This window comes from Tenrec ecaudatus, chromosome 7, assembly GCF_050624435.1.
Source record: "Tenrec ecaudatus isolate mTenEca1 chromosome 7, mTenEca1.hap1, whole genome shotgun sequence".
NCBI lineage: Eukaryota > Metazoa > Chordata > Mammalia > Afrosoricida > Tenrecidae > Tenrec > Tenrec ecaudatus.
Window position 1 is genome coordinate 26175897 of NC_134536.1, and position 20481 is coordinate 26196377.

The 20481-nt window shown below is 39.5% G+C and overlaps 1 protein-coding gene across 2 annotated transcripts in view; it reads right to left on the reverse strand.

Annotated features, from left to right (window-relative positions):
* ADGRG6 (adhesion G protein-coupled receptor G6) overlaps positions 1–20481 on the reverse strand; it is a 143821-nt gene that overhangs the window by 46837 nt on the left and 76503 nt on the right. For both annotated transcript variants that reach the window (XM_075554457.1, XM_075554458.1), the window contains exons 5-9: positions 15550–15618; positions 6568–6653; positions 4837–4889; positions 3852–3914; positions 616–758 (exon numbers count right to left, since the gene is read on the reverse strand). In XM_075554457.1, the coding sequence (XP_075410572.1) occupies positions 616–758; positions 3852–3914; positions 4837–4889; positions 6568–6653; positions 15550–15618 (414 nt within the window). The remainder of the gene's footprint in view (positions 1–615; positions 759–3851; positions 3915–4836; positions 4890–6567; positions 6654–15549; positions 15619–20481) is intronic.

The following is a 20481-nucleotide window of genomic DNA, read 5'->3' on the forward strand; positions in this document are numbered from 1 at the left end:
ACACTTGTTTTTCTTTTAGTATACATCATTAATATATACGATGAATAAAGATAAGGTTTATACCACTCAAAATGAAAACCCAACTCTCCCAATCCTACGGCCATGAGTTGCTTCCACAATCACTTTTTAGGACAGAGCAGAACTGCCTCATAGGATTTTCAAGGCTGTAAATCTTCACAGAGGCCGACTGCCGTATCGTTCTCCAGTGGAATAGGTGCTGGATTTGAACTGCTGACCTTTCAGTCATCAGTCAAGTGCTTAATGACTATGCTCCCTAAAATGAAAACAATCCCCCCAAATTCAAAATGTAATCCAGTCCTTTTAAAACGAGTCTATAAAATTATCCACTAATGATGTTTTCATTGGGTTTGTGAGCATATTTTATGGAAATATTTCCAGCTATTCCAAAATCCTCTCCTATATGGAAATCTGGAGGTGGAATGGCAAGAGGATCCCTGTGAGGCAATCCAATGATCATACCCATGCTCCATCCTCAGTCGCCCACATGGATTGGAAAACGCTTTAGAGATTCCAGGACATAATCTGTTGTCGTTTTAATTAATCCTGAAAATAGAGTTATGCACAATAACAGTACCAAAAATTAAAGTCACTTACCTAGTAGCTTCACACTCACTCTATACAGTCTCAAGCCATCATTCAGGGACTCATTATTGTTCAAGATCTTCTGTTGAATGGTTTCTCCTTCCAGGGTGATATTGTTGGTAGCGTTGTAAACCAAAAGGGCCCAAATCATCAGACTTTAAAAAAAAAGAGAGAGAGAGAAAAGGATACAATTATTTTGGGGGTTATTTGGTTGGTTGTTTCTTGGTGAGAAAAAGACAAAACAATTGGATAATATGGTGACACGTGTCACCATTAAATACAGAGACTGAAGAGATATGCCAAGGCATTGACACTCTCTCTATTGCTACATACATGGTAAAGTTAAAAAAATTTCCAGACTACACCAGCCAATATATCCATTCGCCTACATTTCTGTTCTCTCTGAAATTCTTTTCTTTTGGGCAGGCATTGGGAGCTTTAACTTACAGTTCTTGAGACCGCCAGGACATGCCACATAGTAGGTGGCTTTAAAGAACAGAAATTGGTTTTCTTTTTTCCCTGTTCTAGAAGCCAAGTCCACAGGAGTCCACTCTCGGCCACATCGATTCCTTCGAGGGACCCTGTCCCTTCGTAATCTCCAGGTCTCTCTCCGTACACGGAAAGCATTCTTTGATGAACTCGGTGTTTGAAAATAAGCTTTGCTGAACCAGTTACTAAGCACTTACATTGGGGAGCGTGACCTTTTACATCTGATTATTGGGAAAATAATGAGCAGAAGGAACTGTGGACTGGTCCCCGGGGAGGAGTCGCACCCTCAGTGCGGCAGAAGGACACCCAAAGGGGAGGCGGCTGTAAGCTGAACTGACCCCATGGCCGCCAACAATGGGCTCGCACATAAGAACCGCTGTCGGGACCGCTCGGACCCGGCAGTGTTTCACTCTGTTGTATTGACTCCGACCAACAACAATGACTCCCCGAACTTAGCCGTTGAAGAAGAGCCATTTGCATTTTCTCACTGGCCTTACGTGTATTTTAATTGTTTGACTTTCTCTCGTCCTGAAGATTAACACTGGTTTTTGGTTCGCTCACGGCCAGCAAGTCAATGCTGACTCAGCGTGGCTCTATTCGGTTCTCCAACGGCCACTGCTATCTGTCGCTACCATCAACTCTCTTTCTTTGAATAAACTAGTCCTGTGGCTTGGGTTTCCTGTCTGTCTGGGCCGATAGTGTCACAGTATTGTCGGAAGGCCTGGTCTGTGCTGTGATACAGCCCCATTGAAAAGGAAACGTGTAGTCAAAGGAGGGACGTGTGAAAGCAGCGAACTGCGGTTGTGAGAGAAAACTACGCGAGACGCTGAAGAGTCAGAGTCAAGAAGAGATGTGTGTGCTCACAGGGGTGGGGTTACAAAAATAAATATTAAAACGGTGCTGATATCTCGCACATGCGTGCGCGCGCACACACACACACACACACACATACACACAAACACACACACACACCAAAGCCAAACGTGTGCACTTTCCTATTGAAGGTGACTTAGCTCATTCTCCAGATATTTTCCGATGAAATAATCCACTGAGTTCTACAGAGTAAGAAAATTGAGGCTCTCTGAAGTTAAATCTTTGTCGGGCAAAGTTTCTTTGGGACTAACATCTCTTAGTGATGACTGATTTTAATATTATTACTCACAGAAGAACCATAGTAAATGAACTCAAAGAGGCAAAGGTAACTTCATGAAAAGAGGGCCCCACTAGTTGGTGACACCACCAAAACTGGGGTTGCACCAGTTAGTAGACAGACGGGGCAGCAGGGGCTCAGCTAGAGTCCTGTCTAAGGGCACTTGTGATCCGCAGTGAGGCCTGAGGAAAACCTTGTTTGATCAGTGGAGGGAAGGAGTCTGAGGAATCCAGTCACCACCGAGTACATACAACTGACACATTATTCTACCTCCAGATCACAAAGGGCAAAGAACAATGTGAGAAAGGGGAGCGATTTTCTCTAATCTGAGAGCTCCAGTCAGTCTCTTGATCAGAGGCAAAAATAGTAAGCCTCAACATAACTTAAAAACTTTTGTCTAATATTGAATAGAAAGAGGGAAAAACGAAGAAGAGGAGAAAAAACACTTGCTTAAACTTTCATATAAAATGTTAACGTCTTCTAATAGAAAGAACAGATCCATCATGTCCGTTCCAACTCATAGTGACCCTAGGTCCATCCGAACCGAACACCACCGATCTTGGGCCACCGCACAGCAGTTCTTATGTCTGAGCCCATTCCTGCAGCCGCCGGGTCAATCCAGCTCGCTGAGGGCCTTCCTCTTGGTTAGCTACCCCTCCTCGCCACAAAGCAGGATGTCTTTTTCCAGGGATTGCTCTTTCCTGGTGGCAACATTTCCAAAGTATGTGAGATGAAGTCTCCCCGCCCTTGCCTCTATGAAGCGATTTGGCTGTACTTCTTCCAAGACAGATCTGCTTATCCCTTTGGGAGTCCATGGTCCTTTCGATATTCTTCCCCGTAGTCCATTGCACACAATAGAATGAAACACAGCCTTTTCTTTGCTCTGCCTCTCAACTTTATCAAGCATTTCACCCCCCCCAAATATGCATATACATATCAGTCATCCATTCAGTTCACTGAAATTGAGCCAAACTTAGAAAACGTTTGCTCCTTATGCAAATCATTATTATTATGTTTAATTCTATTGTGATGCAGTTTACTACCTGAATGTTCAAATTCACTCCACTTAGGAGACTAGGTTTGCTTTGCTGGTTTTGTTTTTTCACTTCACAAGAACTTAAACAGTACTCCCTGGCCCAGGAACCCTCGTGGTTGCCCATTACACTGCTAACTGCAAGGTCAGCAATTCAAAACCACCAGCTCATCCGCGGGAGAAAGGGGAGGCTTTCTATTTCTGTAAAAATTTACACCTGGAAACCCACCAGAGTCATTCTGCCCTGTCCTATAAGGTCACTATGAGTCAGAACTGGCTAGATGGCAATGAGTTGCGTCTTAATAGTAACTTAGACTTTTTAAAGGTTAATTTCTCTGAATTATTTTTCATTAGCTGTGCATGCCTTCTCACTGCGTAACAGGACAGTTTGAACCCCCTCCCCACCAAAAAAACAACAACAACCCAGCAGTGCTAAAGGTTACCCTAAATGTTACGGGAGGGAGACTCGATCACATTTTGGTGTCTTACATCATCGCTTTTATTTCCTTATCAGCTAGTCAAAGCACAGACAAGAGAAAGAAGGCTACACCTTCTGTAAGGCTTCTTCACTATTACCTTGAATTGTTCTCAGTGCTTCTCTTGACTTTAATCTTATCCTCTCCAGTGCTCAGGTGAAGACTGAAAATGAAAACACGCAGCTCAGGCATCCTATCATCACAACCACGCTTGAGGGTCGGGAAGAAGGAAGCAGAATGGGCATCCCCAGTGAGCATCCCCATGCAGACATTCTCAGATCACAGTTCTTTGGGGTGCCTGAGAAGAAATGGCTCCATGGTACCACGAGCTGACCCACTCTGTGCTCTTGCCCCGCTTGAAGATCCATAATGCCCATCCGCACATTACAGAACGTATACGTTCTGATAGAAAACGTGCTTCATTTTGTTTTATGCTGCATTCCCAAACTAGTTTGACCAGGGAATCCCTTCCCTGCCACGTGTTTTTCTTTTCTTTCCCCCACCCCCCCGTATTAGGAGTTGTAAACATGTTTCTGGTTCATGGAATATAAGCTCAGGGACCATGAAGCACACAGTGGAACAATTTAATTTTAAAACTCTGAAAATAATATAAAGATGAGATTGTGTGAATGCTACTATTGACGGGTGATTTAGTGGAAGATTTAGATTTTGAAAAGCAAGCTTGAAATCATGCAAATGTCTTAAATTGAGGAGCGTGGTCTCTAAACTGGGGTGCTCTACATAAGCTATTGAGATATGAGAAGAAACTAATAGAGCTTCCAGTTATATTTCATTATCCTTTATATTTTTGATAGATTATACCTAGTGGACCAGTAACACATGCACAATTAGCTAAAAAACGTGTATGTATCTTAGCATTCAACCTGCTCAAGTGCTAAGGATACATGATCAAGTAGTTTCAGTCTTTATAATGGCAGCTCTTTAAAGTTCTTGCAAGATTATGAATGTGGTCCAGGAGCGTATGTGAGTTGTAGCTACAGCCAGAGAGAGCGAGAGAAAGAGAGAAAGTAAATGAAACCCAACTATTTTAATTTATCAAAGAATTCATTTGTTTTGCCATGTACCTGATATTAACCACATAAACAGTGTAGTTCCAATTTTGGAAGGTTGAATTGAGCTGAAAAACACAATGGGAAAGGGTGAGTTCTGAGTATTTGTTTTTTATCTGAATCAAGTTTCTTCCCTCCCAAAAGATAAGTTGTTATTGGAATGAGCCCCTGGGAAAATCCTGGAGCGTGAGAGGAGTCCGAGGTAAAGATAACAGTTACTGGACCGTTGTGCGCCAGGAAGTTTGCCAATGTTATTTCTCACAGTCCGCACAGCACTCGGTGAGATAGGAGTGATTTCTCCCGTCTCAGAGATGAAGAGAATGAGTTCCACAGAGATAAAATCGTTTGGCCTGAGTCACCCAACGAAGAAGTAGGAGATTCCCAGATCGAACCTAAGTCTGTCGTTTTGGAAGCTGGCTTTCGTAGTATGATAGGTGTCTATCATGGCTTTCCTATCACCCGTAATCCTGAGCCCTTAGCTCTGACAGTGTCTGCTGGAGGACTGCCATCATAAACGCCTCTCATCGTCTCTAGTTAACACATAGTACCCTACAATAAAATATATTCTTCTGGTAATTACCAGTTCATAAGAATACTTTAAGAAAGAGAACACGCATATAGGAAAACTAGAAATTAAAAATGGATGATTCAACAGACAAAAATCTTAAGGTGAACATTATCAAAAACTCCACTTGTTCTTGTGATTTTCTTTCTTGTTTTTTTTTTTTACAGTAACAGACTTCTTCCAAAAGGCAATGGATCCTTCTTGTGCCAATAACAAGCTTCCATGGCACAGTAACCATTACAAATCACAAACAAACGATTTCTTTACGGACACAAAGTGCTCCAGTTTATTGTTTCCAGTGGGTTCCTAAGGTCTCATGGCAAGCATACAATTATAGACTTCAATGGACGTACTTCTGAAACTCAGTGTAGGTTGTAGAGAATGCTAGCAGGATGTATCAAATTATTTTTTAATTGTTTAGTGTAATCGTGTGAATGAACACCCTTCTATTATCAGGAGTCTGCTTTGATATTTTGCATCTTAAAAGGATCCAGGCTAATTTAGTGTCAGACAAGAATGATCCTATATTGAAAACCAGGCAATGGCAACACCGTATTTTAAAAAATGCTAACGCTGTCCCTTTTCTAAAGTATCAGGCTTTTCAATGACTTCTAACATTCAGGAGTAATATTAATACGAGCGTGTTTGAGAGTGAGTTGATTTCATTGTGTGAAATCATTCTAACTTTAGATGAAACAAAAAGAAAAAGGCTGGGAAAAGAATGAGATACAAGAATAAAACAGAAAGATGGAATGAAGATTTTCAAAGGATAGCTTTACATATTCTGATACATAGAGAGACACACACATTTCATTTTTCGTGAAGCATTATAGTCTGTTGACATTCTATTGTACAAGACTACAAAATACTCTAAAGCTACCACAGTAAATAAAGATTCCTATCAAAATCCATTCCTGTCGGTTTGGTTCCTTTCTTGGTTAAGACACTGATAGTCTATTCGTTTACATTAATGAACCTTTATTGAAACGTACTTCCCTTTTTTTGTGTAAGTGCACCACCTCAGGCATTCCATCAACTCACGTATTCATAATAAATAGCACCAGAGTTTCAGTATGATCTGTGAATTCAGTTACCCTTATGGCAGTCCTCTAAGTGTCTGTGCTAATGCACAATCCCAAGTGTGAAATATTTTAAAAGAAGAAGAAAAAGAATTCACTTACCCATTCTGCCACCTTGCTTTGTACTTTTACCTCAGGGTGACGAAGGATGTTTTGAATCACCACAGAAATCTGATACACAGTTCCATCTGTCCATTAAAGATAGGACATGGTCCATTAATTAAATATTTGGGGTTATGTAATTACAATGCAATTTAAGTTTTCAATGCCATAATGAAATGATGTCACTTTTAAAGACGCATCTTATGCATAGGAACACAAAATGTGAGATATTTTTACTTTATGCTCACTGACTTTTGCAACTTCTTAGAAAAAACTATGAACTATTCTCCCAGGGAATTATCGTTCCTAAATTATCACCTGCATATACTTTACATATTTTAAATTCTGTACATCTCATTTAGATAGTGATAATTTTAATGTGCCATTTGATTTATTATAATGAGACCTATTCTTTTACATGTTAAGACAGAAACTACATGCTGTGTGAAGAAGCAGAAGACAGCTATACCAAGAGTTCTGAACTGTCAGTAGGCGGACAAACATTTCCTTACTACTTCAATGCCCTACTTGCTTATAAACATATTATAATGAATGATAAACAGTTTGTAATGCCAAATGTGATGAGGGCAGAAAAAAAGCACACATACTTATTCCCCTCAGCCCCTATTTTCCTTGCCTTCAGCCCACTAGCCCTTTCCATCTCTTCTTTCTCCAGCAGGCGTACCAGGCTCCTTAAACTCAAAACTATTCTTAATAAATTCTTCAAAGAATATTTGTTATTATTATCACAAGCGTTTACATGTTAATCTGATGTAAAACATGTATGTGTCCCGACAACTTAACAGACATTATTGATATCATATATCTGATGGCAAAATATTGTTTGAGATCATTTGCTTTTCTTCCCCTAATTTTCCCCCATAGCACACAACAATTACATCTACTAAATTACTAGGCTTCTTCGTCACTATATTTTTATTGAAATTTTCATAAGCGGTTGTGCTAGTGTAGAAAAACTAATTTCTTCATAAAATCTCAATGAACTAACTTGCTTTAGCTGGATACGCTTATGTATGCATAAAGGTTTTGTTGGGTTCTTTTCCCCTTTTTGTGACAATCTATAAAGTAGTCTGAAAATCAAACCTGCCACCCAGGGTTTGCAAACCTCTCTAGAGATTTGCTTTGTGGAACTTCTGCACAGGTAGCTGCTGAGAAAATCAATCTTTTAGAATCTCGTGAGCGGAAATTTATTTTGAATCTCTCTTACGTCTGTTTTCTTTCTTCAAGTTTTGTTTAGGAAAGGCATGAATAAAAGAGTCCAAGACAACTGTAGACATATAGAATTAAGACAGTGTTGGGAAATAGATTTAATGACAATGGTGGGAAGGTGGCAGATACATCTACCAAAAAACAAAGTCCAGGCTCACTACTCAAGGACTGTCTTCCCAGCAATGGAATCAGAACCTCATGCTAAAGAACAGAAAATGCCACTTCTGGGTTTAATAATGCAAATCTTCAAAGCTGATAAAGTGCAAAAGCAGCTGGGTTTAATTCTTGCAGGCCAAGTTATTTCAACGTTGACAATGGTTCAGGTGTTTTAATCATCTTGACACTACAGTCCTAAAGAAAATAAACTCCTAAACTAAATGGAGAATTACTTTTGCCATTACTTTTACACACAGCCAAGCAAAAACCAAACCCAATGCCCTTTAGCTGACTCTGACTCAGAGAGACCCGACAGAACAGGGTAGAACTGCCCCACCGTTTCCAAGGTCAACAATCTGGACAAAAGCATCTTTCTTCTTCTGAGCTGAATGGTAGGTTCTACACGTACAGCTTTCCGTCAACGACCCAGTGTCTAACCATTGAGATATGTGCCTTTCCCCCCTCTTTGGGTACAGATTTTATCATATTGAACCACTGACACACCGAATGACTGACAAAAAATTGACGCTCCAAGGTATCCAAGAGTTACTTCAGGATCCTTGGGCTCTACTGTGAACATTCTCTGATGCTGGTCGAGTAACTTACAAGGCACCACTAGATGGAGACCTAAAGCATGATTTGGGTATAAGTAGAGCATAATTCTTTCCCCTCTCATGAAAATACTGCAAAATAGTAAACATTAGTATGCTTATTCATTGTTACTTTGGAATCATTCTAACAATTAAGCTGTTTTCTTTCCATTTTAAGTGTTTCTCGTTGTTTTTATAAATGAGAAAACCAAAACCTCCTAGCCATCAAGTGGATTCTGACTTATCAACCCCAGCAGCCATGGCAGAACTGCCCTGTGAGGGTCTGGACCACTAACTCTTTGGGGGAATAAAAAACTTCACCTTTGTCCCTTAGAAACAATAAAGATGCCCAAGCTTGGAGACTGGAGAGGGCTAAATCAAGTTAGGAGCATAGTCTGTTCTCTTAGACTTCTATTTGTTATAGCAAATTAAATATGTGTGTATCTCAAATACCCTAGCATCTTACAGTAGAGTTGCCTGTGCTATAAAGATTTTCATTTAATTAATCTCTTTTAGACGCCTTAGGATAAGGTAAAGAATTTATAAAAAGCTTCGGCCAACAGTCTGTCTTCTTCTCCTTATTAAAAGTGTTGAATTATGTCGTCAACGATTATTTTAAAATGTCTAGGAGTGGAGCAGAAAAGCAATATTTAAGCAAAAAGCCTGCACAGGTGGCGAGAAGGACTCGAGGATTACAGAAACATGGGGTTCATCATTGTCTTTGAAGAAAACACACAATTCAGGTGGTTTGATGGGGTTTTTCACTGTTGTCAAATTGTCTTCAAAAGACCCCAGAACTCCCGTGAGGTCTTACTATAGTAGCTACCCACCGATCTTCGGCAGTTAGATAAGTGCCTAAAAGATGTATGTTTTGCCCCAATGACAGCATCCGTGTCAGAACATCATGCTGAAGAGCGTTCGTGAAAGAAAAGAAGTATGTAGATATATCTGCATCTGCCCATCAGGTAACTCTTCCGGCTACACAGAACGTCCAGGGGGAAATCACTGCCTGCCGCTTCCAATGTTGTAACAAAATAGCGCTCCTTTCTCCACTGCCTCTTCAATTGTTCAATTACCTTTCTTTTTCCTTTCTTTCTTTCTTTCTTTCTTTCTTCCTTTTTCCCCCTGAATAGTCTCTTCGGAATTGCTTGGAGAATACAGAAGTGACATTGTATTTACTGTACATTATAAGGAGTGAAATATAGTTTTAAAATGTAGTTGTAAAAAAGAGATGTTTTAAAATATAAACTAATGGTACTTAAGAGTCGAGCTTATGTACTGCTGTGGTGGAGAAGCAATAGGAAAGATGACAGGGGCATTTACAATATGACTGCAGTCACGTTGCCCCTCTGTTAAGAAAACTGACATGTGAACTAGATGGAGGACGAACACGAAGATCCTGAGAGTGAGTTTGTTGTTTGAATAGGTAAACATACATGAGACACTGAGTGGTAAATCACTAGCCTAGGATGGTTACAGTTGGTACTTGTAGGCTAGGTTTCTAGAACAATTGCTTTTAGAACAATGAAGAACAATTAAATTAGTCCCGACTTGCATTGCTTGAGCTGGCTGGACAGAAGTCCACCGTTCAGTACCTCCAGAGTGCTGTTACAGTCCTAGAAGGTGCGATTTGGAATCGAATTACTATTTAGCTCAAGAGCTTTCTTTGGGCATACAACAGAAGCACAAAGGCTCATTCTTTGTGGGAATACCAAGGTGGGGTCTCCATTAGTCCCTACAATACTCTCAGAAGGTAAGATTTTCTTAGTATTTAATCTAAGGTATTACACAAAAGTCCGATCGACGGTCTAAGGAAAACTTTACACTGGAAAAGAAAGAAAAAAGGAACTTCTCATAAAAGCCAGGAAAACTAGACTCCAAAAGTTGCCGAGGTAAGAAAAGTTTCTTGAGGGAAGTCTAAGTGAAAGATGACATTCATACAAATACACTTCCATGTCTATCCCTGTGGTTGTCAAGATTTATATCCTCTCTGTTCTATCAAGTGAATGAATATTGGCTATTTAATCCCAAAATATTATTTTTTCTCATAAACTTTGTTTCAGACCTATTTATAATTTTATTTTAATTTCATATAACACAATTTTAAATTATAGTAAGTTTTATGGAAAATATGCTGTGGATATTATATATAATCTTATTGTACAACAATCTCAACCAGTCTCCCCTCCCTGCACTTAGACAACAATCCTGGTGGGTCCAATAGTGCTCTTTAAGGGTTAACAAACGAGATGAAGCAGAGAGCGTATTTGATAGTTATGTGCATATTTCTTAAAGTGAATAACATGAGGTTCTCTCAAGTATCAACCAATTCAAAAGTAACTAATAAGAAATAAAAAAGAAGCTCCTTGGAAATTATTTCAAATTTGATTATATCAAACAAAAATACTAATTTGGTTATAGTATGTCTCTCCTACTGTTTTCACTCTCCCTTTTAAAGAAAGATGTTAAAGAATGCCTAGTCATAAGCAAGCTCTTGTGACCAGAGCATTGAGAGGCTTCAATGACGTGGGTTTCTTTCACTCTTACATTAAACTTTATGAGTAGGTTGTGCTGCTTTCCTAGTACAATAGTGATATTAACTGTACCCTCTCAATAAAAAATTAAGTAGACTGAGTTAAAATAGAAACTAATAAGTACATAATATAGGTAGCTAGCTCATGAATATGACAAAAATGACTGAGACAGTGCCCACGTTTGAGGACATTTCTACCACACAAAGACCTGGCAATATTTTTAAATGCTACGGTTCATTTTAATCAAGAACCATCTGACTTAGAGTCTATTTTTCCTTACTAGAGTCGATATAAATCATCTCCATTGGGGCTAACATTCCCTTGCTTTGCTGAAACTGCAAAGAGGGCTATGACGCAGAGGGCGGGGGGCTGAACAAGGCTCCCTTCAAAAATGTCACAAGTGACATGATTGAGTGAATGTAGCCCCACACCACCAAGTCAGGGACTGTGAAGCATCAGCTAAAGGTTCCTGGGCAGCAGAGGATAAGCCCGTCCTGGCGGGAGGCTGCTACAGAGGCTCTTTGTATGGTCACACAAAGACTGGAACACTTAGTCAGAATTGTAATACTCCCATCCACTGGCTAGAGGCCGTGTGAAATCTGCCCTGGAAAATCCAGCAGCTGCTGCTTTCCTGGGGTGGCTGGAATTTCTGCTCCATCATAAATCTCCGTGGTATAACTGCCAGGATAACTATAAACACTTCTCTGAATCAACGTCTTTATAGCCCTAATGAAATTGATATCTACATTTCATGTAAAGTATTCCATACTTCCAATGTAAATATCCTTGCAGAGGAAGTTGGTGTAACCTCAAAGCCAAAAGAAAAAGCGAACTATGTGGGCTTCTTTACACTGGATGCTGCAGACCTCGTGACATAGTTCAGATGTCTTGGCCTTAGAGCCAAATGACTGGGGTTGAGAAAATCCCTTTGTTTCTAAAATCTCAGATGTGAGACCATTACTGCGTTCAAGACAATGCTCTGATCTCTGACTGGAGTGTCCCTTTATTAGAAAAAACCAACACCACAAACTCTGAACTATCAAAGGGCTAGGTCTGAGGAGAGCTTCAAAAAGTTTGTGGAAGTATTCCATGACCTTTTAATGATATTTTCCCACAATTATTGAAGCCCCTTCTTATGTGATTCTTATAGAAAGATAAAGGAACAACCACTCAAATCACCTGGCTCCCCACTCTGCTCACTTATTTCTTACATTTTACTACTGATCTAGCTTCAGATTACTACTAAGATATAAAAGTTTACCAAAAAAGACAAAGTATCGGCAGGTACTTCAAAAATTGATTTATGATGTAATTGCTATATATAGGTAATCACATTTTAACCAGTGTTTTTCCGCAAATAGCATTACCATGGAAGTGGATTAAAATGCCATAAGGGCCTGAGCACAAATGATGATTTCATTATGATGTTACATGACTGGAGATTATTTAATATTTCAAAATTATAAAATGCTCTAAAATCTATGATAATCTTATACATATAAATATGATAAACTTCTCTAAAAACGATAATAACCCCGTTACACTTCATGACACCTCTAAAATAGTTGTTTTCACAGATTGCTACTAAGGCAAATGATTTCCCCTCTTTAATTATCTTCCTCTTAAAACTTCTTTTGACAGAGATTTTAGCTAAAAATATAGGAGAAAAACAGAGTACATGCATTCCAGGAATCATGAAAACAGGGTATGCCAGACAGTCTAGCAATAGCTACTTATTTTACGAGGTACTTGCAAATGTGCAAACCGACCCAATGAAGCCAAGTGTCTTGGAAACCAGACAACCTTGTTGGAACCGTAGTTGTGCTCATCCTTCCAATACAACTGTTATCTCATCAGACATATTACAAACACGAAAGGTGATCAGTTCTTACCATTTGTTTGGTTATCGACTGTGTTAGTAACAGGCATGTTAGTGGTGACAGTGGGTGGTGTAGTACTAGAAGAGTCTACAGTAGCTGGTAATAAAGATGAAAGAGACGTCATTTTGCAAGGAGCACATGGCAGTTAATATGGACGAGCAAACTGCAACAATACGTACAGAGCAGGGAGGGAGACCATGTCTTGCCACTGCCCACAACAGATCCCAAGATCATAATGCATACAATGAGGTTGATGCTTTCTATGACACATTAAGAATCCACTTGCATAGCCTTTGGTACAATATTGTAAAAAAAGGTCTAGACTAGCACAAAGGAACTAGAGAAAAGACACTTAGATTCTAAATGCAGACCAGTCATGAACATGTGGATCATTATACGATCACTAAATCTTTCTAAATTGATAAAATGAAAGGATGCTAGAAGGTACCATATATACTCGAGTATAAGCCGACCCGAATATCAGCAGAGGCACCTAGTTTTACAATAACTGCATTAAAAATGTGCTGAAAAAATCGGCTTATACATGAGTCTATACGGTAGTTCAAAGAACTCATCATCTTGAAAGTATCTGCAGCGTGTCAAATCAGCCTCACAGATTGAGACAAGAGGCGAAAAATGTATCTCCTCTCGAGAAGATGACTGTAAGGGGAATAAAACAGAAGGCCCAAATCAGTAATTTCCAGATACCAACAAGTCTACTAAACTCCATGAATAAAAAAGCATTTCACAGGGCGAGCCTCACAGGAGAGACATTTTCCAAGCATTATGTCATAGCTATGGTTTTTATATTATTAAAACTCCCAAGATAAAAACCTCATGGAATGCATTGATATTGTCTTTCTAAAGGATGCTGGGGGAGCCATAAAAACAGTCATAGAAGATGTACATTCACATGGACAATGACTATTTCTTCTGTATCGCGCTTAATTTTTTAAAAAAATGACCTAAATCAAAAATATGTAGGAAATTATGCAGAGAATTTTCTTCCAAAAGATTAACTATATAATAGTTAATTTTTAAATTAAAATTATGTCTCTTAAACTAGGATAATTTTCCACATCAAAGAAATATCCGTGAAAATATCCCAGTGCCTTTTAATTCCATTTTCCATGAACTTTTAAAATTCTCCACACATAATACTTAAGAATGGGAAATCTTTTTGAAAACATTTCTCTTTTACTAGGAATAATTATGTTCATAATGCAATGTGATCAATTATGATCACAATTAATGTAAAAGATATGAGTTAACATAAAAATGTCTTTGGGCATTTAAGACACAAACTTAAAAAAACAAAGCAAAACAGAAAAACTTTGTTGTCAAGTAGATTCTGATTCATTGTGACCCTGCAGGGCAAAGCAACAATAAGCCATTGGGCTTCAAGACTGTCAATCTTTACGGAAACGCAGAGTTACATCTCTCTCCAGCAGAGTGATCAGTGCGTTTGAACCTTTTGGCTATCAGTCCACTGCTAACCATTATGCCAATGGGGTTTTTTCCTTTCTTTGTTAATATATAGAAAATAAGAAGTTTTTATACCTGCTCTAAAGCATTAGTATCCTTTGAAGCAAAAAATAATAATAATTTTTTTCCGATTTCATATAACTATTTTAAGACCTCAGGAGAGAAAAAGCATGGTATTTTGATAAGGTATCAATTGGCAGTCCCTCGGTAAGGGCACTAACGATCATTACGTATTACACCTCCCTCACCTGTCTGCCCTCTCCTCACACACGGACTGTTTCCACACAGTCTTCTTCAGAATCTGTGTCCCCTTCATCTCACAATACTCTTAGTCATTTTACAAAGGCATGGTCATGATTCTTAATGTGGACATGCTTACCACAGAACATGCTATATTATAAAGCAGCATTCAGTAGAATCAATAGATGAAAAGGGATCATAGTTGATTAGAAGGAGCAATGATGAAACTAAAGCATAACATATATATACTATCTCGCATTTACTGTAGAAACCCCAGCATAAGGTCAGCCGCAGCACCTAATTTTACCATAAAAACTGTGCTGAAAAAACCGGGCATATACACAAGTATGTACAGTAACTAATAGATGATATGTAATTTTCACAGTGACAATAATATAGTCATTATACTGCATAGTATTCAATACCATTAACATATTAATATTAGTTTCATATATTCCATTCTACATTGCACACTCTAAGTGGCTTCATACCCTGGTCTTCCACTTAAAGGAGCACTCAATTTAATTATACTATTTCCCACTAGTTTTACAACATGCATGGCAGTATTTATGCTAGATCATTGTAAAGTTCTTGAGAAGAAATGCAGGCAAAATATAAATAAGCTTCTATTCAATAGCATATAATCATTCACATTTTTTAAAACTCAGTGCATTATGGAAATGTGGCCATCCAGTGTGTGAATGCCTTCTTTCTGTGCACCCACACAAATCAAACACATCCAGAAATTCTTCTGTTGCACTGGGTCCTGCCTTTCCCAGCGAGTTAAGATCAAAATCAAAACAATGACAAAGACGTAGCCCAAGGCAGGAAACAGACACATTTCTGAGGATGACGTGGTCTCCCTACCTTGACAGAGGGTCCCCAGATCCGCACAGTTGGTGAGTTCTGCTGCTGGGAGTGGGATCAGGTAGGAGCCTTAATCAACAGAGAAGGGGTTATACAAGTTTGACTTATGAACTCATGACATTATCCACATAAAAACCCTGAGTCATGCCCTTGGTATACTAGGAGGAGCCATGGGGTAACTCCACCAGCAGGCAGCCACCACCGGGGAAGTCACTGGTGTTTCTGTGCTTTCATTTCCCCAAAGGTAGAAAAAAGGTGTTGGAATGTGCTCAGAATCTGCAGGCTTCGGGGCATGGACAGACGAAAGGCTAAGGAGTGATACTTTCACTTAAAATTTTTGTGTTAAATTTATGGCGTCTTTCTGCCTAAGAATTCACAAAAGCTTTGGTAGAAAGTTATACACATGAAATAATCAAGGATAAGTTTGAAAAGGTGAACTTGAACATTAATGATAGCTCATCAAAGGCATATTCTTAGTTCCTGGGTACCAGCATATGCTATTTGTAATTACAAAGGTATGTTTTAAAATTTCATTCTCTCTCTCTCTCTTTTAATTTCAAGCTTGCATTAATATCCTTAGCAACTAACAAGTTTTGAGATGATTCCCAATTAAGCATTTTCTACTAGTTGGGTTCTCTGAGTTGCACTAAATGTCACTCTGACAATTAACAGATCTTTCCCGATTCAAACTAAGGGAAGGCAGATTCGACCTATCACAAAGCACCTTGCACTGTGAATAAAGACTCAGGAGGTCAGAACTATAGCCCTCTCCACCCTCCAAGTATATGTTAACTTGGTTCATCCTGGATTCTCAGTGGTTTGGCTATTATGCCATGATGTAAGCATCCTCACGATGTTGCCTGATGTAATTATGCTTCATTTGTGATGTGTTCTAAATTCTGATCTCTGTGTGCTACTGCGGGGAGATAAGGTTAGGTTATGATGGTTATAAGGCGCAGGTTTCAGGAGGGATGCAAACTCTTTAGCAGGTTACAGTCCCGTATCTGACAGAATGGAGTGTTCCTGGGTTATACCTGTAGAGTGGGAGAGCTAGGAATGGTCTGTATCACTATTCATCCTATGGGATAAAAAGAGAGAGACGCCAGCAGAGAGGGAGGTACCAATGACTATAGAGTAAGAAATGCCAAGAGCGGAGCAGATCTTTTGGACCAGGAGTCCCTGCACAGAAAAAGTCCTACATCCAGTGGAGCATGGAGTTCAAGGTACAGTGCACAGAGATCTCCACAGAACACTGGGCCCACAGATGCTGAAAAGAGACAATGCACTTCCTCCTGGTCTATGAAATGACACAGGGAAAAAGCTTTCTCCTGGAGCTGGGGCCTGGATTTGGACTTCCAGCCTCCAGCATAGTGAGATAATGTATTTCTGTTTGTTAAAGTCTTTCACCTGTGGTATTTCTGGTATAGCAGCACTAGAGAGCCAAGACATGGAGTAGATACAAATAAATGTTTTGCTTTGTTAAAAAAATTTAAAGGGAATTAGTGCAATAGTGATTTCATTCTAATGTTTAAATATTTCCCCACATTTTCCTGTGGGAACAGGACATGAAGACAGAGCAGGTGCATGAGCTAACCTAACAAATGATGTCTAATTTGGTAAATGGTTACATAGTGATAATAAACAGAATCATCCCAGCATTTTAAAAGCATTTCCATAGAGAGTTTTTTGGGTCATTCTTGACGATCTTAGGCATCTGGCCAATGGGAAGAATCATATTGCATACGAAGAGGTCAAACCCACAGGCAAGTCTATGGCGTTAACTGTCTGTAAGCTCTCATCGCCAACCACGCTTCGCCTGTTCCTTCAATGAACATTGACTCACTACCTGCGATACGTGAAGAACAGGGACTAAAAGACAACGCCAGTCCTCGCACAGAGCTCTTGTCTGGCAAGTCAAAGAGGTATGAGTGGGTGGTAATGAGAGATGATTGTACACATTGCCATGCACTGTAAACAAGGCGTTCACGGGGTTACATTGTGCCAAAGGAAGCAGTGCTCAGGAGAGAATGAGCAGGGAAACCCTCAAAATGAAGGAGACCTGAGGCGCCTACGAAGGGTCCCGCCACTGATCTGGAAGAAAGAGTAGAAAGGGGTATTAATGGCAGATGTCATAACAGCAGCTTATGCCAAGGAACCACTAGAAACTTCTGGGAACTCAAGCAACTTGTCAGGATGGCCCAGACAGCACAGTTCTCAGGATGACACAGACAGCAGGAGGCACTATTGGAGATGTAAGTCACAGGTTGTTTGTGGAAGGGCTTAGAGAATGTAAACACGGGTAGTTCAAGGAGCCTAAATCTCTCACAGGGATGTATATCTCATACTTAGGCAGGTGTTCAGTATTTACTGAATATATTATTGAATACAATATTGACGGCTCCTAAAATTTAGACCTCTATCTTAAATGAGATGGGAAAAGAATGAAGGAGCTTAGGTGAGAAAGTTAGGTACGTATTTTTAAACGATACTTTTTGACACACAACAACCAACTACAAGAAGTAGATATAGGAATCAGGAGCAATATTAAAAATTAAGGCTTGGTACTGTCTGTATAAAGAGGCTAGACGAAAAAGGAGGTGGATACAAGAAATCTGAAAATACAAGTTTAAGATGTAGCAACCAAGAGGAGAAGAAGGAAAGAAAAGAACAAGTGACGTCTTCATGGTTTCTAACTTGCGGAAGCGGCATGGAATAGAACCCTAAAAGAAATCAAGACACCCTGGAGGAAGCGCTCACCTACATGTGGCAGGGAGAATACCCCACTTTTAATGGAAAATGTGTCGCATCACATTTGGAGACTTGGCTTGTTTGTACATTTCGGGGGGAAAGTCTTGGCAGTAAATACTCAACACAAGCTACAGATTGTCTGAGATCTCCAGGACTAGAGGGTGGATTGAGAACAGATGGAACCATAGAGACTACTGCATTCCTTTTTCAGATACAAGAAAACGCATTACAGACTTGAGAAGGGTAAGGGGGCGTGGTAGGAGGTAGTATTCCAGAATTCCACTGCAGTAAATTTCAAGGAAGTTGCGGTAATGTCAAGTATACAGAAAGGTCAAGAGATAAGACCTTTAACAGACAATGAGGAAGCTTGGACATGAAAGAAAGCAGAGTGATATGGAGGAAGCTAGAAGGGGATTTTCTAAGCTTGAAGTCTTAACCCAGGGCTCTGGAAAAAGCCCTTGAGGAGCTAGAAGTTACGCTACAGAGCCACTCTAAAAAAAGAACTTTTGTAGAATTTTATCTTGAATGTCTTCTGCTGGGTTTTGTTTGTTTGTTTGTTTGTTTTTCCTCCCCATCATGCTTAACATCTGCATCCTCCTTCCAGAATCATCTTTCTCCAAAAGGTACATATATGTTAGTGAGGGATTGCTATGAAATAAAATGCTGTTAAAAGTGAGACTGCCTGATGAAATCGCAGCCAGTGTGACCTGCAACGGAGAAGACGACTGGACGGTGGGTCTCTTCCTCTCGCATTACGTACCCGCGGTCTGGGCAGTCATCGGCTCCCAGACTGAGTCTGGCACCGATACACTGTCTCAGGGGCAGACAAAGGAGATAAGGGGACCACACTGTGGGAAAGAATTGGTTAGGCTAGTGACATTTCCACTACAGCAGACTGGAAATCAGAACTGTGATGACTTAGAGTAAGACTTTTCAAAGGGTTTCTGGACTCTTTACTCAGGAAATATGGAAACAGTCTTCAATCCCATACGTGACATACTTGTCATGGGAAAGTGTAGCAGTTGCTTTGCACCACTTTGGGTGTCAGAAGCTTCAGAGTGAAGTTCCCTCTGGGCGTGTCTAGGTCAGCCCCTGACACTGCTTTCATACCTCTCCAGGAAACTGTTTTATTCTGGTGCAATATAGCAATCGAAACTCAAAGATTGAGGGAAGACGATGCAAAATGTAAGATTTAAGCAAAGACACGATGTTGGTAAATTACGTAAACAAACACACAACATGTAAAAAGTGTACAAAACATTTCTTTGTACACAGTTAAATTTCTTTGCACACACTTACAACCCAGAGCAAAGCCACTTTCCTCACCGGGTTTTCCCAGGAGAGCAGATTTACAAACCAAGAAATTGGTAACAGAGTAAAGACGGTCCTGTCTCCTAGCTGGTGACACATTTTCTCATTTACTTTCAGAATGAGACCAAGGTGTGCTTTGAGTTTTCTGGCTATCACAGGGATGCTTAAAGATACAGTAATAGAAAAATAATTTTTCCCCTCTCAATTCTCTCTTCATAGCTGTTTTAGGGGAATTTTAAAACAAAGCTATTTCTGGAAGTGATCTAGTTACATAAAGAGTTTGGGCATCTTCAAAAAAAATACCGTATAAAGTTTATCTTTATTTTATTATTAAAAAATAGTTCAGTTGCTTAAAATAATATGCCCAATAAATTGGAGGCCTTATAGTCCATCACAATTCAAAGGAACAAGGACAGAAATGTAGTAACAGAAAATGAAAGAAAAGGGTAGAAATCTATCAGCTGTTGAAACCCTGTTAACTAGCTGTAAAATTCTGGAGATAAACACAACACTCTGTAGGCATCCAGGCGCTTCTGGTAAAGAATAACAAAGCTGGGACCCTGTGAAGTGTGTCTTATCTGGACACCACAGTAGTAGCTAAACAGAAGTGCTTAACACATTCTTTTAAATGAAAGTGACTTGTTTGAACTGGAACTATTCATTGAGTAATACTGCACCACTCCTCAGGAAAGAGCGGTCATCAGTAAAATAAATAAAAATGATACAGAAGGCACTGTCTGTTCTTTGCGAAAATAGATGGGCATTAGCCAGTATTTAAACTTGAAAATACAGGCAAATAATTACACCCACAATTAAAGGGACATTATCTATCCAAGGAGGTCATAAAACTAAATGTCTAATAAAACAGTTCTA